The following is a 24,119-nucleotide window of genomic DNA, read 5'->3' as shown; positions in this document are numbered from 1 at the left end:
TGATTTCCAAACAGGACTCTTATTTTCCCTGCCCACTGCAGGCACAACAGGTGAGCATGGGGAAAAATCATGGAGCTATCTAACAAGCAAAAGTCACCAAGGTGCAAACAATAACCCAGAATATTGTACTAAGCTGAAATTCACAAACCTTCTTGATTAAGCCCACATGGGTGTTGGAGAGAAAGCGGATCCTATATGGTATGTTTTTAGGGCTTCCAGAAACTCACCCTGTCCGTACCATTACCAACATTCCTCGATTGTGATTTATCAGTGTCTTTAACGTATAGGTTAATGGACAACTTTCTTAAATCCAGAGTAACATTGGTTATTATTCTGCTTTCAGTTAAGGACCAAGGAGAAGCAGAAAGCCTTTTCTTTTTGTTTTTCATTGTGACAACCATTAGCCTATACCAGATGTTCTGTATAGCCAAAGATGGTCAAATCTCTAGAGAAACCAAAGCACAGGGAAAGGAAGAATACCGGAAAGTCACCTTGTTTAAGTCTCTTGAGAAGTACCACCTTGTTAACTAGGCAAACATTTTAACTCAATTAAGCTTTTCCTTCACTTGGGATGAACAGTTTGAAAGTTAGCTATCATTTAAATATCATTTTCCTTTTTTATTTAAGCCAACAGACAAAAGCCAAGACTTTGACTTCAGAAGAGTCTGAGTTCAACCCTTAGCTCTGGTATGTTCTATGTGGTATGATCTTGCAAAATTGCATAATGAGGATAGTATCTCTCTCACAGAGTTAAATAAGAGTTAAGTGAAGCAATGTATAGGAAGGTTCAGCACAGTCCCTGGAAGGCAGTAAACACACAAAACATATTATTAGTAATTATCATAGTGGATTATCCAAAGGCTGCCTGTTGATACACAGAAAAGAACATGGCCTCCAGAAAGTACTAGAATAGCAGAAGGAAGACTGGCTCTTGGGCAGTGGATGCAGGAAGGAGACCCTGGACAGGAGAATCCAAGAGGAAGGGGACACGGAGTCTGAACAGAAATTGCCTGTGATACAATGTTTCATTCAGGACCAGACATTTAGAAATGTTCCCTGATCTTGTGAAGCAAGGGAGGAAGCCAAATCCCCTTTAGCAGCTGCTTTTTCAAGAGATACGAGAACACCTGCTAAGGTGAATGACCATTTTGCTTCCCACGTCTAGGCACAGAGTAGAGGGACCACAGGAAGGAAGGAATAAGGAGGAACTCGAAGGAGCTCCCCAGATCCCTGAGTCTGAGGCATTTTCCTGTGAGATGAAGCTACTTGTCCAAGGTCACAGAGATAGCCACTAGGGCCTCCTCACCAGTCCACTTCAGAGATTTCCATGTTGCCATGTTCAACGTAAGTGTTTATTTTTCCTGGCAGATATCATACTGTCTGCTAATAAAATGCATCATAGGTGCTTATAAAGGCTACTCAGTAAATATTGAATGCCACCTACCTGAATTGGATTGTGCTGTCATGTAAATGGGCTTTCACAAGGTTTACATCAGACACATTCACAAAAAAATGGACTTCTTTCTGCTTCGTAATTAAATCAGCTGTTACTGGCTGCCAGAGAACAATCTGAATTTTCAAAGGGGGAAAAGAGAAAACAAAAAAGGTCATTCACCATTCTGATCCATAGCTAAAGCCATAAGAGTGTGTTGATAGGAGAAATGAAAAAGACATTTCTTGGCCACTGGTCACCCGTCACCATTCACACATGAGGCAGTGGAAACATTTTTTTGTTGGGGGCTTGTTTTACTTCTTCTCTGCAACCCTCGTTGCTAAAGAGGGCCTGGGACATACAGGGCTCTCAATAGATACTTGAGTATTGAATAAATGAGTGAATGAACATATTTATGACCCCACTATATAGCTGGCTGTGTATGTCAGATGTGTAAAGGAGAAATGAAATTCTGTCTAGAGAGAAGGTTAATCATAGTAATCATGTGTTGATCTTCTTTAATAAAAAGTCCATGTCCCTGATATTATTAACCTGTTGGTATTCCTTTTCTTTCATCTGATTATGGGCTTTGGGCAATGCCTTCCAATAATATTTACATTGTTCTTCTATTTTACTGTGTTTTTCCTGAGCACTTTTATACTCATTTCCTTTGACCGTTATAATTACACTTTGCTATGGGCTCAGCAATTTTTAGCTTTTTCATTGTTATCATTTCATTGGAAAGAGTGAAGAAATTAATGCTCATAGCTTACTTGTCTAAAATCATACATGCAGGGCGCCTGGGTGGCTCAGTTGGTTGAGCAACTGTCTTTGGCTCAGGTCATGATCCCAGAGTCCTGGGATGAGTCCTGCATCGGGCTCCCAGCTCCACGGGGAGTCTGCTTCTCCCTCTGCCCTCCCCTCTCATGCTCTCTCTCTCTCTGTCTCTCTCTCTTTCTCAAATAAATAAATAAAATCTTTCAAAGAAATCATACACGTAGGAAGGGGCAGAACAAGAACTAAAATGCTAAATCTCTGCGGCTTCCTCTGGCCATCATGTGGCGACATGAACACGCACCACGCAGTTCTGTGGAGGAGCATAGCTGAGTTCCTTTCACAGCCCCTGCTCATCTTGATCCACTGGAGACAGGGGCTGTGCTGCTCCCGGGCTGCAGCCAGCCACTGACTGAGAAGCAAGGGTGGATTCTTGCAGACCATTTCTGCAAGATCTGGTTTTCCTCCTCCAGGTGACTTTAGCTTAAGGACGCCCCACTGGTCTAGCCAAACCTTCATCAGAACTGCCTTCAGTCTAAAGAGTCTCCATTTCTGCACAAGCAGCAGAGCTGTGTCATGGTCTGAAATTGCCCATTGCTATCTCCGGGTTCCTCCTCTTCTTCCATCACAAGCGTCCTCCCCTAGTCCTTCCCTGGCATCTTTAATCTGGTCTTGGTGTCTGTTTCTTGGAGAAACTTTGCTGACAAATAGGTAACCATCAGTTTTCTACCATGGTCTTAGCTTTCTATACCTTAAGCATTCTAGGGATATGGGACCCAGGGATGAAGATTTTAATAAGGGTTCCCTTGTGGTTTTGATATTTATTCCTTTTACAAACCATTGTTTTATAAGCAGAGTTCTAGTGGACTTCTGTTATCACAACATCTTTGTAAGTACAGACTTTTATTCCCAAAATACTATTATGAAATTGGCTGAAAAGCCAATAACAAAAATGAAGTTCTGATTTTAGTGACCAACAAAATCATGGATTATATAAGGGGGGAGAAGGCTTTCAGAAGAGGGGTTGAAGGGTGCTTGGGTGGCTCAGTTGGTTAAGGGTCCAACTCTTGACTTCAGGTCAGGTCACAATCTCAGGGTCGTGAGATTGAGCCTTGTGTCACTCTCCATGCTGGGTGTGGATCCTGCTTAAAATTCTCTCTCTGTGTCTCTTCTCTGCCCCTCTGCCCTGCTTGCTCTGTCTCTATCCCAAAAAAGAAAAAAAAAAAAAAAGAGGAGTTTACACCAGCTATGTGAATCAGACAACATAGAACAGAACATGGTACATGAAATTTACATCTAGTGAAGCGAATATACAGTTAATCTTTGAAGACTGTGGGGATTAGGGTGTCGACTCCCATGCAGTTGAAAATCTGCATATAACCTTTGACTTCCCCAAAACTTAACTACTAATAGCCCACTGTTAATTGGAACCTTACTGATAATATAAACAGCTGATGAACATGTATTTCATGTGTTATATGTATTATATACCGTATTCTTATAATAAACTAAACTAGGGAAAAGAAAACGTTATTAAGAAAATCATATGGGAAAAACATTTACAGTACTATACTATATTTCTAAAAAAAAAAAAAAATCTGTGTGTAAGTGAATCCCTGCAGTTCAAACCAGTGTTATCCAAGGGTCACCTGTAAAGATAAATGAGGGAGAAATTACCTCATATGTTGTAGTAAGATTCTGTAGAATCTGAACTTGCCTGGAAGTTTTAGGAAGAGCAGATAAAACCTGGCCACTGGGAAAAAATAAGACAAAATTTTGATGTTATATAAAAAAAGTGAAAATGAGATAAATTATACTGGGAGTGGCTTTGAGGTAATTGCGAAGAAAACAAACTTTAAATGGTAAAAGAGGATCTTGCTACAGACAAAGTGTTAAAAGAACATATACTTGCCCATCCTTTCTGTTCCTGAGCAGCTGCCAAATTAATAACTCTCTTGAATGGGAATACTTACTTCTTTCTTGTGTGTGTGTGCAAGCCTGGGTGTGTTTTAATATTAAAAATTAAATATTTAAGGGCACCCGGGTGGCTCAGTCATTAAGTGTCTGCCTTCGGCTTGGGTCATGATCTCCTTGGATCGAGCCGCACATTGGGCTCCCTGTGGCAGGAAGCCTGGTTCTCTCTCTTCTACTTCCCCTGCTTGTGTTCCCTCTCTCACTGTCTCTGTCTCTCTCTCTTTCTGTCTGTCTCTCTCTCTCTCTGTCAAATAAATAAATAAAATCCTTTTTAAAAATGTTAAAAAATCAAATATTTAATGCATAAGGGAATATTTACATGAACATGCACTGATTACATAATAAAATGAGTGCCTGGGAACCCATTATGGCACTTAAGAAATCCAATAGTTTTGGGTGTCCTTGAAGCTCTATGTGGCCTTGTCCCTGCCACATCCCTAAAGGTAACAACCTTAAATTTTCACTTTGCTCATTCCCTTACTTTTCCTCAATAGTATGAATTCTGAAATACGTGCATGAATTCTTGAGTAGGTAGTCTTAAGATACCCTTAGATTTGCTTGATTTAACACTGTTAAAAATGGTGTACTATATGTATCCTTCTGTATCTTAGTTTTCTCATGCAACATTGTATTTTCAAGTTTATCATCTGCGTTGAAGAATGTAGCCATGGTCTACATGTGCAGGAATTTGTCTATAAGTTGAATTGCTATTTCTTGGGGGCTAGATACATTGTAATATCATAAAACAGTACCAAATTACTTCTCAAACTTTTTGTACCAGTTTGTATTTTCACCAATAGGGGAAATTATTTCCTATAGCTCCTCCTCCTTGCTAACACTTGAAGACTTTAATTTTTCTGATTGAATGGTTGAATTGAAATGGAATCTTCTTGCACTTTTAGTTTTAATTTTCTGACTTACTAATATAGTATAGTTATTCCATTCAATTATTTTGTGAAAATTGACTAGTAGTCAATTTTTATAATTGAAATACTGACTGGTTATCAGTTAAATGTACTGAAAATATCTTGTACCAGTTTGTTTTTCTTTTTTCTTTCTTTATGATGTATTTTTATCCATCATTTCCTTCCAGGTTTGCTTTTTTACTGTGTGTTATGAACTCTTTCCCAATCCCTAGGTCTTAAAGATAATTTCTTACATTTCTTTTGCCTTTCTTCTTTTTTTAATTTGAATTCTAGTATAGTTAACATATAGTGTTGTATTAGTTTCAGTGTATAATATAGTGATTCAAAAATTCTATACATTACTCAGTGCTCATCATGATAAATTTACTCTTAATTCACTTCATCTCTTTCACCCATTCCCTATCCCAACTCTCCTCTGAGAGTTTATTCTCTATAGTTAAGAGTCTGTTTCTTGTTTTTTCTTGTTCTCTCTCTTGTCTTCCTTTGTTCATTTGTTTTTGTAAGTTCTACATGTAGGTGAAATCTATGGTATTTGTCTTTCTGATTGACTTATTTCACTTAGCATTATACTCTATAGATCCACCCATGTTGTTGCAAATGGCAAGATTATATTCTTTTTTTATAATATTCTAAATAATATTCCACTGTAGACACATCCTGGAAGGGAGAAAAGATGGAGGAGGAGTAGGGGACCTTATTTCAACTGGTCCCCTGAATTGAGCTGGATATCTTCCAGACCATTCTGAACACCCACGAAGCCTGAGATGTAAGAAGATATATCTGGATCTCTTCAAACAACATCTCCTGCAATTGGTCTCAAGGTATGAAGCAGTGAGCTGTGATTCTATGGGCAGATATCAGAAGATAAGTGGACAGGGGAGAGAGTCTCCAGAATCTTGCCCTGGAGCGCAAAAACCTCCTGCACTGGGGAATGGGCACAGACTTGGAGACTAGTCGCGGTGGGGAAAGAGCTTTAGGGCAGTCCCCTGACTAAAATGTAGAGCTGCAGGGGCATGCATGCAAACCAGGGCAGCTTGCAGTTTTTAAAAGTACAAAAGGCAGAGAGAAACAAGGGCTGGGAGTGCTGCTGTGGGGCACACAACCCAGGATTTTGCAGTTTTTAGCAGCACAGACAGAAACAGAGACAGTGTGGCCTGGAGACTCAGTGATGAACAGACTGCAACCTCTCTGTTCTGAGACGGGGGTTTGTTCTGCTCTGACTCTCAGAAGAGATGTACAAAGCTGCCAGGGAAAGCCGCCAGAGAACAAAAGTCCCAGAAAACCGTTTTTCACTGAACCCTCCCCCCTACCCCCCGACAAGGGACAGGGCAACTCTGCCCAAACAGTGCAACAGGCCCCTCCCCCACAGGACAGGCTAGAATAACAAGAGGCCAACAGTTTTAAGGTCCCTGTAAAAGAGGTGCATCTTGCTTGGATTGTGGTCAATAATTTGGACTCTGTACATTCCCTCAACCACCCCTCAACAGAATTACTAAAAGGGGAACCCCCAAAAGGGGAAAGAACCAGAGAAAGTGGCCTCTGCCACAGACTTAATGAATATGGAGATAACCAAGATGTCAGAAATAGACTTGAGAGTAACAATTACCAAGACAATAACTAGGTTTGAGAAAAACATTAATGACTATATAGAATCTCTAAGGGCAGAAATGAGACCCAATCAGGACAAACTTAAAAATGTTATGAATGAAATGCAATCTAAGCTGCATACTCTCAGTGTAAATGAGGCAGAAGAATGAATTAGTGAGATAGAGGATAAGATGATAGAAAAGAAGGAATTTGAGGCAGCATGGGAAAAATAAATTAAAACCCAATGAATCAAACTGCAACATCAGTGACTTAATGAAATGTTCCATTATGAGAATTTTGGGGATCCCTAAGGGGGTGAAGAGAGAGAGAGGTCTTGAAATATATTTGAGCAAATCATAGCTGAGAACATCCTTAATCTGGGGAAGGAAATAAGCCTTCATGTCTAAGAGGCAGAGAGGACCCCTCCCAAGATCAATGAGAACAGACTGATGTCATGACATATAATATAATTTGCAAATCTTAGATCTAAGGAAACAAGCTTGAAACTGGAAAGGGGGAAGAGATTTCTTACGTACAGGGGGAGGAACGTCAGATTAATGTCAGACCTGCCCACTGAGACCTGGCAAACCAGAAAGGGCAGGCAAGACATATTCAGGGCACTAAATGAAGAGAATATGTTGCCAAGGATACTTTATTCGGCAAGGCTGTCATTCAAAACAGATGGAGAGATAAGGAGCTTCCAAGACCGGCAGGAGCTGAAAGAATACGTGACCACCAAGCCGGCCCTGCAAGAAATATTAAGGGGGTTCTATAAAAGGAGAAAGACCCCAAGAATGATATAGAGCAGAAACTTAAAGAGACAATCTATAGAAACAAGGACTTCACAGGCAACATGATGACAATAAAATTTTATCTTTCAATAATCACTCTCGACGTGAAAGGCCTAAAGGCTCCTATGAAAAGGCACAGGGTTGCAGATTGGATAAAAAGACACAACCCATTCATCTGCTGTCTATAAGACACATTTTGAACCTAAAGACACATCCAAACTGAAATTGAGGAGATGGAGAAACATTTTTCATGCCAATGGACCTCAAAAGAAAGCTGGGGTAATAATTCTTATATCAGACAAATTAGATTTTAAGCTAAAGACTATAGTTAGAGATGCAGAAGGACACATATCATGCTTAAAGGGTCTATCCAACAAGAGGATCTCACAATTGTCAATATCTATGCCCCCATCATGGGAGCAGCCAACTACATAAGCCAACTGTTAACCAAAATAAAGAGACATATTGATAATAATATGCTAATAGTATGAGACCTCAACACTCCACTCTCAGCAATAGACAGATCATCTACACAGAAAATCAACAAAGAAACAAGAGCTTTGAATGACACACTGGATCCGATGGACCTCACAGATATAAAACAACAGAATTCATTCTTCTTGAGTGCACATGGAACATTCTCCAGAATAGACCACATGCTGGGTCACAAATCTGGTCACTATTGATACCAAAAGATTGAGATTATTCCTTGTATATTCTCAGACCATAATGCTTTGAAACTAGAACTCAATCACAAGAAAAAATTTGGAAGGAATTCAAACACTGGGAAGCTAAAGATCATCCTGCTTAAAAATGTTTGGGTCAACCAGGAAATCAAAGAGGAACTTAAGGGCACCCGGGTGGCTCAGTTGGTTAAGCAACTGCCTTTGGCTCTAGTCATGATCCCAGAGTCCTGGGATTGAGTTCCGCACTGGGCTCCCAGCTCCAGGGGAGTCTGCTTCTCCCTCTGACATTCTCCCCTCTCATGTTCTCTCTCACTCTCTCAAATAAATAAATAAAATCTTTAAAAGAAAAAAAAAAGAAGAACTTAATTCATGGAAACCAATGAGAACAAAACCACATTGGTCCAAAACCTAAGGGAAACTGCAAAGGCAGTCCTAAGGGGGAAATACTTAGCCATCCAAGCCTCACTCAAAAAAATAGAAAAATCCAAAATACACAAATTAGCTTTATACCTTAAAGAACTGGAGAAAGAACAACAAATAAAGCGTCAGTCACATATAAGAAGAGAAATAATTATAATTAGAGCAGAGATCGATGAATTAGAAACAAGATATATAGTAGAGCAGATCAAAGAAACTAGAAGCTGATTTTTGATAGAATAAATAAGATTGATAAACCACTGGCCAGACTTACCCAAAAGAAAAGAAAAAGGACCCAAATAAATAAAATCTTGAATAAAAGAGAGATCATGACTAACACCAAGGAAATAGAAATAATTATTAGAAATTATTATTAACAACTGTATGCCAATAAATTAAGCAAAGTGGAAGAAATTGGTGCCTTCCTGGAAACCTATAAACTACCAAGACTGAAACAGGAAGAAATTGACAACCTGAATAGACCAATAACCGGTAACAAGATTGAAGTAGTGATCAAAAACCTCCCCAAAAGCAAGAGTCCAGGGGCTGAGGATTCCCTGGGGAATTCTACCAAACATTCAAAGAAGAAATAATACCTATTCTCCTGAAGCTGTTTCAAAAAATAGAAACTGAAGGAAAACTTCCAAACTCATTCCATGAGCCCAGCATTACCTTGATCTGAAAACCAGGCAAAGACCCCATCAAGAAGGAGAATTACAGGACAATATCCTTGATGAATATGAATGCCAAAATTCTCAACAAGATCCTAGCTAATAGGATCCAATAGTACATTAAAAGATTATCCAGCACGACCAAGTGGGATTTATTCCTGGGATGTAAGGGTGATTCAACATTCACAAATCAATCAATGTGATATATTACATAAATAAGAGAAGAGACAAGAACCACATGGTTCTCTCAATTGATGCAGAAAAAGCATTTGACAAACTACAGCATCCTTTCCTGATTAAAACTCTTCAGAGTGTAGGGATAGAGGGAACATTCCTCAATTTCATAAAAACCATATAAGAAAAGCCCATAGCAAAAATCATTCTCAATGGGGGAAAGCTGAGAGTCTTTCTCTTCAGATCAAGAACATGACAAGGATGCTCACTCTTGCCACTATTGTTCAACGTTGTAGTAGAAGTCCTAGCAACAGTAATTAGACAATAGAAGAAACAAAAGATATTCAAATGGGCCAAGAAGAAGTCAAACCCTCTCTCTTCACAGATGACATGATACTTTATGTGGGAAACCCAAAAGACCCAAAAGACTGCAAACTCTAAATTATTAGATTCAGTAATGTGGCAGATACAAAATCAATGCACAAAAATTAGTTACTTTCCTATACACTAACAATGGAACTGTAGAAAGAGAAATTAGGAAATCAATTCCACTTACAAATTCCGTTTATAATACTAGAAACCATAAGATACCTTGAAATAAACCTAACCAAAGAGGCAAAGGATCTATACTCAAGAAACTACAGACACAAAAAGATGGGAAAACATTCCACGCTCATGGATCAGAAGAATAAACATTGTTAAAATTTCTAAGTTTCCCAGAGCAATCTATGCTTTCACCACCATCCCGATCAAAATACCAATGATATTTTCCAAAATTCTGGCACAGACCAGTCCTAAAATGTGTATGGAACCAGGAAAGACCCTGAATCACCAAGGAAATATTGAAAAAGAAAAACAAACCTGAGGGCATCACATTGCCTGATTTCAAGCTTTATTACAAAGCTGCAATCACTAAGACAGCATGGTATTAGCAGAAAAACAGACACATAGATCCAAGGAACAGAGCCCAGGATTGGACCCTCGACTCTATGGTCAACTAATATTGGACAAGGCAGGAAACAATATCCAATGGGGGGGAAAGAAAAACAGTCTCTTCAATAAATGGTGCTGGGAAAATTTGGCAGCTATGTACAGAGGAATGAAACTCAGCCATTTGCTTACACCATACCTAAAGATAAATTCTAAATGGATGAAAGATCTCAATATGAGACAGGAATCCATCAAAGTCCTGGAGGAGAACAAAGGCAGTCACATATAAGAAGAGAAATAATTATGATTAGAGCATTATATGTAACCTCTTCGACATTGGCCACAGTAACTTCTTTCAAGACACGTTTCCAAAGACAAGGGAAACAAAAGTGAAAATGAACTTTTGGAACTTCATCAAGATAAAAAGCTTCTGCACAGCATAGGAAATAGTCAACAAAACAAAGAGGCAACCCGCAGAATGGAGAAGATATTTGCAAATGACACTCAGGTAAAGGGCTGGTATCCAAGATCTATCAAGAACTTCTCAAACTCAATGCCCAAAAAACAGATAATTCAGTCAAAAAAATGGGCAGAAGACATGAACAGACACTTCTCTAAAGAAGACATACAAATGGCTAACAGACACATGAAAAAATGTTCAACATCATGAGCTATCAGGGAAATTCAAATCAAAACCACAATGAGATACTACATTTTACCAGTTAGAATAGCAAAAATTGAAAAGAAACAACAAATTTTCAAGAAGTTATGGAGAAGGCACCTGGGTGGCTCAGTTGGTTGAGCAACTTCCTTCTGCTCAAGTCATGATCCTGGGGTTCTGGGATTGAGGACCACATTGTGCTCCCCCTGCACTGTGGGGAGCCTGCTTCTCCCTCTCCCTCTGCTTGCCACTCCTTCTGCTTGTGCTCTCTCTCTCTCTCTCTGTCAAATAAATAAATAAACTCTTAAAAAAAACTTTATGGAGAAAGGGGAACCCTCTTACACTGTTGGTGGGAATGCAAGTTGGTACACACACTTTGGGAAATAGTGTGGAGGTTCCTCAAAAAGTTAAAAATAGAATTATCCTATGACCCAACAATTGTACTACTGGGTATTTACCCCAAAGATACAGATGTAGTGAAAAGAAAGGCCATATGTACCCCCAATAACATCAATGTACACAATAGCCAAATTGTGGAAGGAACCAAGATGCCCTTCAAGAGACGAATGGATAAAGATGTATATACAATGAAATATTACTCAGCCATCATAAAGGATGAATACCCCACATTTGCATCAACATGGATGGAACTGGAGGATGTCATGCTAAGTGAAATAAGTGCAATTATCATATGGTTTCACTTACTTGTGAAACATAAAAATAGCATGGGGGACATTAGGAGAAGGAAGGGAAAACTGAACATAGGGAAATCAGAAGGGGAGACTAACCATGAAAGACTATGGACTCCTGGAATCAAATTGAAGGTTTTAAAGGAGAGAGGAGTGGGGGAATGGGTGAGCCCAGTATTAAGGAGGGCACGTATTGCATGGAGCACTGGGTGTTATACTCAAACAATGAATCACGGAACGCTATATCAAAAACTAATGATATACTGTATGGTGACTAATATAACACAATTAAAATTATAAAAAATAATATTTCATTGTACATTGTATTCCATATGTAGCATATAGGTATATACTGTATCTTCTTTATCCATTTATCTATTGAGGGACACTTGGGCTGCTTTCATAATTTGGCTATTGTGAATAATGCTGCAATAAACATAAGGGTGTGTACATCTTTTCAAATTAGTGTTTTCATATTCTTTGGGTAAATACATAGTGGAATTACTGGAGCATATGGTAATTTTATTTTTAATTTTTTGAGGAATCTCTATAGTGTTTTACACAGTGGCTGTACCAGTTTACATTCCCACCAATAGCACATGAGTGTTCCTTTTTTACCATATCCTTGCCAACGCTTACTGTTTTTGGTTTTTATTTTAACCACTCTGATAGGTGTGAGGTGATATCTCATTGTGGTTTCGATTTGCATTTCCCTGATGATGAGTGATGTGGAGCATTTTTTAATGTGTCTGTCAGCCATCTGTATGTCTTTTTGGAGAAATGTCTGTTCATGTCTTCTGCCCATTTTTAATTGGATATGGGGGTTTGTTTGGGTTTCTACTTTTTTGGTGTTCTGTTGTATAAGTTCTTCATATATTTCTGATAGTAAACCTTTATCAGATATGTCATTTTCAAATATCTTCTCCCATTCAGTAGGTTCTCTTCTAGTTTTTTCTTTTGTCTTTCTTATTTAAGTTTTTAAATCCGTTTGAAAATTATTTGTTTGTGTGTAGTGTAAAGAAAGAATTGAGTTCCTTTTTTCCTTCTTAGACTCATTTATTAATCATTAATACTTTCCCCAGGGATCAGCTATGCCAATTCTGTCATGTATAAGTTTTCGTACTCTTTGGTAGAAACAATGGTAGTTCATCACATCATTTTTCATTTCTGGGGATACACAAAGAAACCACATTTCCTAGTCTTCTATGAAGTTGTTCTTAACAATGGAAATGTGGGAGGGAGAGATGTGCACAGTTAAGAGCAGGCAGGGGTCTTTATGTGCTATGTGCTCTCTTACCCTGAGACTAGAAGCAAAGAACCCCAAGGAGTTGCAATAGGGAAGCAGCCCAGATTTCCAGCTTGAAGGAGAGGGTGAGAGAAAGCCAGATGGGTTCATTAATTGGTGATACAAGTGAGAAAGAAACCTCTGTTGTGGCAAATCAGGTTATTTCAGGGCACATTAGTTATAAAGGATAATCAAGGATTACCCTTACTGATGTGGGGTGGTCTATTTCTTGGATCTTTTTCTTTTTCTTTTTAAAAATATTTTATTTATTATTTGATAGAGACACAGTGAGAAAGGGAACACAAGCAGAAGGAGTAGAAGAAAGAGAAGCAGGCCCCCCGCTGAGCAGGGAGCCTGATGCAGGGCTCCATCTCAGGACCCTGGGATTATGACCTGAACCAAAGGCAGATGCCTAATGGCTGAGCCACTCAGGTGCCCCTATTTCTTGGATCTTTTTATGTTCCATGGATTTACTTGTCTATGTTTTGGCTGAAACCATTCATCTATGTGATCGTAGCTTCATATTAAAACTTAACAACCTATAGGATAAACTCCTGCATCCCCTTTCCCTTGTCTAGTTCTTTTTAGACATTTTCTTGGTTTGATATTTTGCTTTTCCAAGTAAATTTTTAAAATCAGAGAGGAAAAAAATGAGACAAGAGGAAACCAGAGAAGACAAACCATAAGAGTCTCTCAATCTTAGGAGACAAACTGAGGTTTGCTGGAGTGGAGGGTTACAGGGGATATGGTGGCTGGGTGATGGACACTGGGGAGGGTATGTGTTGTGGTGAGCACTGAATATTGTGTAAGACTGATGAATCACAGACCTGTATCCCTGAAACAAATAATATGTTACATGTTAATAATTGAATTTGAGTTTTTTTTCCAATTTATTTATTTTCAGAAAAACAGTATTCATTATTTTTTCATCACACCCAGTGCTCCATGCAAGCCGTGCCCTCTATAATACCCACCACCTGGTACCCCAACCTCCCACCCCCCCACCACTTCAAACCCCTCAGATTGTTTTTCAGAGTCCATAGTCTCTCATGGTTCACCTCCCCTTCCAATTTACCCAAAAGCACATACCCTCCCCAATGTCCACAACCCTACCCCCCTTCTCCCAACCCCCCTCCCCCCAGCAACCCACAGTTTGTTTAGTGAGATTAAGAGTCACTTATGGTTTGTCTCCCTCCCTATCCCGTCTTGTTTCATGGATTCTTCTCCTACCCACTTAAGCCCCCATGTTGCATCACCACTTCCTCATATCAGGGAGATCATATGATAGTTGTCTTTCTCTGCTTGACTTATTTCTCTAAGCATGATACACTCTAGTTCCATCCATGTTGTCGCAAATGGCAAGATTTCATTTCTTTTGATGGCTGCATAGTATTCCATTGTGTATATATACCACATCTTCTTGATCCATTCATCTGTTGATGGACATCTAGGTTCTTTCCATAGTTTGGCTATTGTGGACATTGCTGCTATAAACATTTGGGTGCACGTGCCCCTTTGGATCACTACATTTGTATCTTTAGGGTAAATACCCAGTAGTGCAATTGCTGGGTCATAGGGCAGTTCTATTTTCAACACTTTGAGGAACCTCCATGCTGTTTTCCAGAGTGGTTGCACCAGCTTGCATTCCCACCAACAGTGTAGGAGGGTTCCCCTTTCTCCGCATCCTCGCCAGCATCTGTCATTTCCTGACTTGTTGATTTTAGCCATTCTGACTGGTGTGAGGTGATATCTCATTGTGGTTTTGATTTTGAATTTGAGTTTTTAAAAAAATCAGCTTGTTATTGTTCCATGAAAAAAGTTTGGATTTTGATTAATATTATTATAAATCAATAATTTGGGAGATTTGACATTCTCCTGATTCTGAGTACCCTTATCATTAATACAATAGATTTGTCTACTGGTTTAGGCATACTTTAATAACCTTCAAAAAATTTTATAATTTTATCTATAAAAATATTGCATATTTTTATATTCTAGCAAATCTCTATTTTTCTTTTATAAATGGTGGTTTTTAGTATTCCATCTCTTAGTTTGTTCTTGTTGAGGTATAGAAACGAAATAAATTTTTAGATATTTATTTTCTATCCAGGTCCCTTGGAAGTTTTGATCATTTTAATGTAGATACTTTGTTGTTGTTGTTTTTCTTTGCAAGAAATCATTACAATTGCCCATACTAAATTTGGTTCTTTCATTTCAAAGCTTGTGGAATTTTTTTCTTGCCTGACTGTATTGACTAAGACCTGCAGTACAGTGTTGAAAAAAAGTGGAAACAAAATGCATGATGCATAATTTTTAAGAAAAACTTTTGTAATGTTTCACCATTACAATGCTTGTGGCAGGGTTTGTAGGTGCTTTTTATCAGGGTGAAGAAGTTTCCTTCTACTCTGCTGTGAGTTTTTATAAGGAATGGATGTGGACTTAATCACATATTTTTATGATTTTCTAGTTTTCTAGCTTCATCTCTTAATGTGATGAATTACATCAATAGATTCTTTTTTAAGTTGACACCTGGTTTAATTTGTTTTCTCACTTTTGCTTTGTCATATTTCTTTCTACCTTATAATGCTTGCTAGGGCCATAGGGGATGCTTAGCAATTCTTGGAAAGCCAAGGCAATAGATTGGTGTGAATCAATGTAGATTGACTTTTTTTTTTACATACCACCTAATCAAAAGGGAAAGAATTTCTTAATTTTCTCATACATGCAGCACTCTATCCATTTTTGCAGGTGAGGGAGATTTGGGTAATAGATAATGGAAGCAGTAAGGTGAGGAATTGCAGATATATGTGGAATCTGTTAACAGCGATGGCATTCTCAAATTTCTAGTATACCTTTAAGTAACTATTTTATTTTAATTAAAATTAAGCTATATTAGTGGCATTTGCCAGAGGGGGTCCATTTTTAACTTAAGGAATTTTTTCTTTTATTTTTAGACAAATATTATCCTTGAAATGTGGGATAAATATTATTTTAATCACAAAGAAAATATTTTGTTCTTTATTTAAAACGAATCTTAGGGGTACCTGGGTGGTTCAGTGGGTTAAAGCCTCTGCTTTCAGCTCAGGTCATGATCTCAGGGTCCTGGAATCGAGCCCCGCATCGGGCTTTCTGCTGGGCAGTGAGCCTGCTTCCTCCTCTCCCTCTCTGTGCCTGCCTCTCTGCCTGCTTGTGATCTATGCCTGTCAAATAAATAAATAAAGTCTTTTAAAAAAACAACAAAAAATGAGTCTTAACAGGTGCCTGGGTGGCTCAGTAAGTTAAGTGTCTGCCTTAGGCTTACATCATGATCTCAGGGTCCTGGGACAGAGCCTCCCATCAGTTTCCCTGCTCAGCTGGGAGTCTGCTTCTCCCTCTTCCACTGCCCCTCCCCCTGCTCATGTTTTCTCTGTCTCTCAAATAAATAAATGAAGTCTTTTTAAAAAATTAAAATAAATAAAACTAATCTTGGACTTTGGGGTGACCAGTTGGCTCAGTTAGTTGAGTGTCTGACTCTTGATTTTGGCTCAGGTCATGATCTCAGGGTTGTGGGATCTATCCCACATCAGGCTCTGTATTGGGCATGGAGCCTGCTCGAGATTCTCTCTCTCCCTCCCTCTCTCTCTGCTCCTCACTTCCCTGCTCATGCTCTCCCTCTCTCAAAACAAAACAAAACAAAACAAAAAACAAAAAACAAAAAAAAATCTTTGACTTTGCTTTTAGTCAAGATGGAGAAACGAGAACTAGGTTTACTCCCCTGCCAGAAATAAATAAAAAACTGGACTCTCTCTCTATCTATATATTTAATAAATTGAGTATCAGCAACATGATGACCAGATACAACATTGTATCCTAGATTAGATTCTGAAACAGATAAAGGACATTAGTGGAAAAAGTGATGAAATCCAATAAAGTCTAGAGTTTAGGTAATAGTAATAGTGTTAACCATGTTGGATTTTTAGTTTTGACAAATATAACATGGTAATGTAAGACACTAACAGTAGGGGAAACTGAGTGAAGAGCATTCAGGAACTCTCTGTAATTTCCTGCAACTTTTCTGTAAATCTAAAAATATTCCAAATAAATTTTTTATTTAAAAAATATAACAAGAGCTCTGGAAGTACAGAAGAGGTTATGACAACTTATGCTTGTCATTATTAGCCAAAGAATTATGGAAGAGATGATTGAGTAAATTAGAGTATGGAAAGACCCTGTGGCAGGAGACAAAAAGGCACTCTTGGGGAAATAGCAAACTGTCTGTTGTTTCCAAGTGGAATATGATAGTAGCTAAACAGAAATTAATTGGTTCTCCTCTAGAGAAGATTTTGAATGCACATTGAGAAATCTAGTCTTTATCTTGTAGGCAGTTAGGAGTTAGGAAAAGGACATCACTTGTGATTTATGAGAATAACTTTGACAGCAGAATGGAGGGTGGTTTTATTTTAGAAATCCTGATTAAAAGATTTAAATTCTGGAAACAAGCCTATGGAGTCTTGATTTTCTGAAAAGGGAAAGACTGGCTCACAGAAAAAAGATACTAGGAAATTTTATGTCAATCCCTGGTACAGTTTCAGTGTACGTTATTCAACCAGTGCTTAAGGAAATATGTCCAAGGGTAGTTACTGCAGGATCATTCATAGCAACAATACATGGAAACCACATAAATGCTTCTCAGTAACAGAATTATTGAATAATGGCAATGTCTGCACATTCCGGAATGCTTTGTAGCCATTATAAAGAATGAGTTAGATTTATAACAGTTAACCTGCCAGAGATTTACATGATGTTCTAAGAGAAAGAAGCAAGATATGAAGAAGTCTTTAAAATATTACCCCATTTTAGTGAAAAATAAATAAATAATAAAGAAAAAGGAAAGTCATATGTGTTGAAGGCAGGAGAAAAGTGATGAATGAATAAGCAGCACATAGTTAACATCGATTTGGGTGGTGGGGATGGCCGTTAAAAGACTGGGTAGGCGACTGTGGCCATTGCTGCTATTGCCCTTCAACGGATGAATGGATAAGGAAGATGTGGTCCATATACACTATGGAGTATTATGCCTCCATCAGAAAGGATGAATACCCAACTTTTGTAGCAACATGGACGGGACTGGAAGAGATTATGCTGAGTGAAATAAGTCAAGCAGAGAGAGTCAATTATCATATGGTTTCACTTATTTGTGGAGCATAACAAATAGCATGGAGGACAAGGGGCATTAGAGAGGAGTAGGGAATTTAGGTAAATTGGAAGGGGAGGTGAACCATGAGAGACTATGGACTCTGAAAAACAATCTGAGGGGTTTGAAGTGGCAGGGGGTGGTTGGAGGTTGGGGTACCAGGTGGTGGGTATTATAGAGGGCACGGCTTGCATGGAGCACTGGGTGTGGTGAAAAAATAATGAATAATGTTTTTCTGAAAATAAATAAATTGAAAAAAAAAAGACTGGGTAAGTAAGAGAAGTGGGGGAGGAAATAAGATTGTTTCTTAAAAGGACATTATAGTTCCAGTAGAAGATCTGATATTTGACAAATGTAAAATTACACAAGGGTGTATATAAATGTATAGAGAAACATGGGAAAGAATGATCACCAAAATGTTAATGACATTTCCTCAGGGTGATGAAATTTCAGTGTTTCTCTCCCCAATTTTATGCCTTTCCATATTACTGATTAACCAAGAAGAATGCTTATTTTCTTTAATCAGGGGAAAAAACTATTACAAAGTCACTCTGTGAAAAAGCCACTGCCAAGCATCTTAGACTGCTGATGACCCTTTTGCTAGAACATTCCTTGTTGTTTTCAAATGTTCTCTGAACCCGTCAGGGGAATATAACGGGTTTTCTAGTCTTTCATAATATTTTCATTCAAGCATGTCCTGTTCTAGGAATTTTTAAATTTTTTTTCTTTCATCTGCCATAATAGCTCTGACATTTCTAGTTTACTAAATGTAGGCCACTGTTTTCTCTAAGCTTCCAAAAAACATCCTGGCACCAATTAGCACCACCTCCCAAGGATCTAACAAGAATGTCAAACCCTGTATCTTGGGCAAGTACACCTCTTTAAGGATATAGTCCCTCTCTCCTTTATTAACATACTCAGCACTTGTGCAGTTAGATTGTCATGACTTAACCTTGGGGGTTGGGGGTAGGAGGTGAGGTGGGAATAGATTCTGAGGGTTGAATGCAAGAGATGACATTACAGGGACGCCTGGGTGGCTCAGTTGGTTAAGCGGCTGCCTTCGGCTCAGGTCATGATCCCAGCGTCCTAGGATTGAGTCCCACATCGGGCTCCTTGCTTGGCGGGGAGCCTGCTTCTCCCTCTGCCTCTGCCTGCCACTCTGTCTGCCTGTGCTTGCTCTCGCTTCTCTCTCTATGACAAATAAATAAATAAATAATCTTTAAAAAAAAAAAAGAGATGACATTACAGGACTGAGCTCCCCATAGCAATGGGGGTGATGAATTGTTACACAATAGAAGCCAGGTGGCAGTGTTTAACCATACTTGACAAGTTGGGCCCAGAAGAAAATGACCCATGGAAAGCTTAGAGTTAGTTAAGAGAACATAGAGTTCTCAAGGGCAAGATAAATGGCAGCCAACAAAAGTATTGCTCAATCTTTACAATCGAAATAAATCAAGGATGAATATGAGAAAAGCTAAGGACAGCTATCTCTACCAAGAGTCACAGTGCATTGCCCAGTTTCCAGATGTAGCTTCTTAGACCTAGTTCTTAGACTCAGAATCTCTTTCCTGAAGTGGGGAGGCAAATTCCCACAAGGAAAGACCCTGCAACAGTATAGAAAGGGTATATGATAATGACTTCCTTTGTTCCTTCCCAAAGAAACCTATGGAAATGGACTCAGGAACTCTGCACACTGCAGAAAGGGAAATGCTCAGTCATTCTGAGGTCTTTTGGATGCAAGATCCAAGCTGACATTGACACCTGGAGGTCTGGAATCCTAGTGTAGGTCCAGCTCTTGGTGGAGGCACTAGGTCTATGGACCTCCCCCACCCCTATGATCATTTTCCTGGTTCCCAAACGTAAAACTGAGATGGACACACAAGGTAATTGGTAGAACCCCCATGTCAGTTCCTTTCCTGTAAAGTAAGAGCTATAATGGTCGGAAAAGCCAACAGGTGAAACCATGCCTCCTCACCCTCACCCAGGAGAAGCCAAAAAACCCAGACAAACTAAAGAAGCATTCTGAGAGAAATGACAGATATTATTGTCACCCTTAAAGACCAAAAGATGCAAGGATGGTTGTTTCCACAAATCCACTTTAAATTCATTAGTCTGGCTTTCACAAAAACCAGATGGGTCCTAGTGGATGATAGTATACACTCAGACTCTACCAAATAGGGACAAATTGGAGGCACTTTGCTCAATGTGGTATCTTGGCTGGATAGAGTCTTAAGTATACAGTATTCAGCTGTTGAGCAGGCTGTCTGTATCAGAAAAAAAGAATCACAAACAATTCACATCCACTTGGTACAGTCACCAATACACAGTGGGAATCTTACTTCAGCTTGACTTAATTTTTCCGCTAACTAGCCTGTCTGGATATCCCAAGTTATGATATCAAGGATATCACATGAATCTTAGATCAGGTGAGCAAGAAATGCCAGGTGTGTTGGAGTCTTAGTAAGGCACATGTGCTCCCAAGGTTGTGAGTCTGTGTCTGTGTATGTGTTTGAGGGGGTGCTAATACTATAAAGATTCAGGGGACTGTCATACTAGGGAAATTTTAAAGACCTAGAGATCTGAGAAAGGCTGGGAAATTCACTCCAAATTAAGGACAGAATTTATATCTCTCCTGATGAAGAAAGGAACATTGTTTCTGGTGAGTCTCTTGGGTTTGGGATATACCTCATTTGGAATACTGCTTCAACCCATTTATTGGGTGACAGGAAAGACTATCACCTCTGGAGAGGCCCAGAGCAGAAAGGTTCAGGCTGTGGTACAAGAGCCCCTGTCATTGGGCCATATGGCCTGGGTAGACCATAAAGAATTAGAAGTGTCTGAGGTGGGAAAAGATGCCACTTAGAGGTTTTGGCATGCCGCAACAGGAGAATCACAATGTAGATACCTACAGCAAGGCCATGACATCTGCAAAGGAGAACTACACACCTTTCAAAAAACAGTTTCTGACATGCTGTTGGGCCCTGGTAGAAATGGATTTCCTGGCCATGGGTAACAAGTAGTCATAGAGCCAGTCTCACCCATCATGAGCTGGGTTTTGTTATATTCACTACGGTAGGCAGATTGATGGCCCCTAAAATGCCCATGTCCTAATCCCTAGAACCTGTGAACCTGTTGTCTTACACTGTAAAAGTGACTTTGCAAATATAGCTAAGTATTTTGAGATGGCATAATTATGTTGGATTATCTGGATAAGCACAGTGATCTTTCAAAGATTCTCGAAAGTGGAGAAGGGAGACAGAGAGTGAGGCAGAGGGAGATTTGGTCTAAGAATAGTTCAGAGTGATCCAGTGCAAGAAGGATTCAACCTGCCTTTTCTGGCTTTGAAGATAAAAGTTTGGGGTTGCAAGCCAAGGAATGAGTATAGCCTCTAGAAGTGGAAAAAGCAAGGACGCAGATTTTCCCTTCAAACCCTGAAACACAGTGGTGGCCAACACTTTGATTTCAGCCCAGGGAGACCCATTTTTAATATCTAAACAATGGAAATGTAAGATAATAAATTTGTGCAGTTTTAAGACTCTGATTTGTGTTAATCCGTTACAGTAGCAATAGGAAACTAACACACTTGTCATGTCTTGAGGTTGGGCAGGCCAACCAGAAATCCATCATTAGACAGAACTGATACATCTGGGATCAGGCACAGGTAGGATTTTGGGACACAAGTGAGGTGCATGAGCAGGTGGCCCTTCCTTTCAACTCATACTGACACCTGCTACATGTGGATCAGCTAATGGAGCAATGTAGTAGCCATCAGAACACACCTCTAAGACTTCCAACTCGAAGATGTGTAATTGATGGAAGGTCCCAGCTACTATGCTTGAGTTCTGTCCCTATTTAATGCTAAGGCCTTATTTTTCACTAGCTGCTTCCAGCTAATAACTGAGCATAGTAGGGATACCAAGACAGGCTCATTACTGAAAGATAGATGACATTAGCTCAAGAACTATCATATCAACTTTGCAAAAGTTTTCTTAGAATTGCACTACAATCTAAGACCTTCTGTATTCCACCCTCCTTCCTTCCCTTTTTCCTCCACAGGGATTACACCAGCATTGCAGTATATCTTTCCAGAGAACCTCTTCTTGTCCCTTCCTCATTTATTCCTCTCCAGCATTTTTCTGAATACATTTCTTGTAGTCTAATTCCATCTTGGTGTTTGCTTCTTGGAGGAGTAAGGGAGTGGGACCAAAGTGTGGAGATCTTTGTAACTCCTAACAGAGAACACCCACCAAACAATAGGCACTGAGTAACTATGTAAACAAAATGATTAGGCAGTTGATGTCAGCCAGCTTCTGTGAACAGTCATCCCAGGGCTGGCACAAAGGCACATGAAAGAATAGCCTTGATGGTAAGGATGAGGTTTTGCATGGTCGACAGGATGGGTTCCTACTCACCAAGGTTGATAGAGCACCTGTTACTGGCAAATGTCCAGCTTGACAGCAACAGAAACCAAAACCAAGCCCTTGAATCAGCACCATTCCACGAAGAAACCAAGCAACCATTTGGTGAGAAATTGCCTACTTTGGGTCCTTTCCACTCTGGGTCTGGATTTGCCTCTTTACCTGCAGGGCCTCAACTAATGTTACCGCAAAGGTAACTCAACTAATGATCCGCAAAGGATCCCACCTAACACTGTGTCTGATTAAGAAATCCACTTTACAACAAGGGGGGGTACAGAATGGGCGCGTTACTGTGGGATCCACTGGGCATATTACATACCATACCATGCAGAAGCTGCTAGACTCATACAGAAATAAGAATGGATTAGCTGAGGTGCTAGCTTGGAAAGGGGTAACGCGTTCCAGGATGCAGTTTTTAATCAATAATCGTTATATGGTGCAGTGTCCTCACAAGTTAGAACACATGTTTCCGGGAACCAAGTTGAAGCGGCTTTATTCACCACCATTCCAGGTGAATAAGGGGAATTTGTACTCGCAAACTACAACTATGGCTCTATAAATTTAAAAGATCAGCTTCCCAGAAGAGAAAATCTCCCACAAGAGTCATGGCAAGAGTCTTATTAAACTGACAACTGTTGCTGCTACCCAGTCATTTTAGATTCCTTGGCCCTAAAGATTATCAGGAAGGAGAGGAGTTATGCTGGAAGGGGTAGGTGACCTCGATCATCAGGAGGATATTGAGGGCCGCATTCACACAGTTAAGCTGGCAGGGAAGAATACATCTGGTACACAGATGATAAGCTTAGGCATTCTATAATACTCCCTTGTCCAATTTTGTTGTATATGGACAGATGCAACAGTCAAGGTCCAAAAGGACATGGTGAATGGAGGCTCAGACCCTTGAAGGTCAAGGGGCTGGGTCATCTCACCAGGTAAGTCACCTAGACCATGGTAAGTGCTGGTGAAAGGGAAACAGAATGGATCGGAGAAAAGGAAAAAAATGAGTATTGGTTATCATCTCAACAAGACTAGGTATAGCTGTGGTGGGCTGTAGTTAATCCCACTGATGTTTCTCTTGTGTATTTCTTCCAGCAACAGAGAGCAACCAGAATCCCGAGGAGCTGCTCCCAAAGCTTGCTTTGGAAGCAGACCGATCTGAGTGGCAGGACTATAGGAGATGCTATGTTGCGCTTTCCAGGTCCCCAACCAAGAATGAATGCTCATTTTCCCAGATTCTGCGAGTGTTGGCTGCTGTCACTCAAGCCCCTTTCCAGGAATTTTCCTTGACAGAAGAAAGACATGTTGCCAAGGTCATGCCTCCTCCCAGGTATGGCCTACCTCCAATGATTCATTAAATACCCCAGCCTGGGACAACCCTGCAAGGACAACTGGCTTTAGGGATCCCAGGGCTTCATGGGACTGCATCATTTTTCAGTTTCTCCTCAATCCAGTTCTCTTTCTTTCATCCCTGCACCACTGTTGGTCCCAAGATCGCTTCCCAGGAGACTTCCTAAATGCAAATCTCTATCTC

At 39.6% G+C, this 24,119-nt stretch overlaps 1 protein-coding gene across 1 annotated transcript in view; it reads right to left on the bottom strand.

The window, feature by feature from the left end:
* CPB2 (carboxypeptidase B2) overlaps positions 1–24,119 on the bottom strand; it is a 61,230-nt gene that overhangs the window by 31,215 nt on the left and 5,896 nt on the right. The window contains exons 2-3 of the mRNA XM_044250673.1: positions 3,884–3,959; positions 1,445–1,569 (exon numbers count right to left, since the gene is read on the bottom strand). Coding sequence (XP_044106608.1) covers positions 1,445–1,569; positions 3,884–3,959 — 201 coding nt within the window. The remainder of the gene's footprint in view (positions 1–1,444; positions 1,570–3,883; positions 3,960–24,119) is intronic.

The sequence above is a fragment of the Neovison vison genome, chromosome 5 (genome assembly GCF_020171115.1).
Source record: "Neovison vison isolate M4711 chromosome 5, ASM_NN_V1, whole genome shotgun sequence".
NCBI lineage: Eukaryota > Metazoa > Chordata > Mammalia > Carnivora > Mustelidae > Neogale > Neogale vison.
Note: the sequence above shows the minus strand (reverse complement) of the source record. Positions and strands in the feature narration are given on the sequence as shown.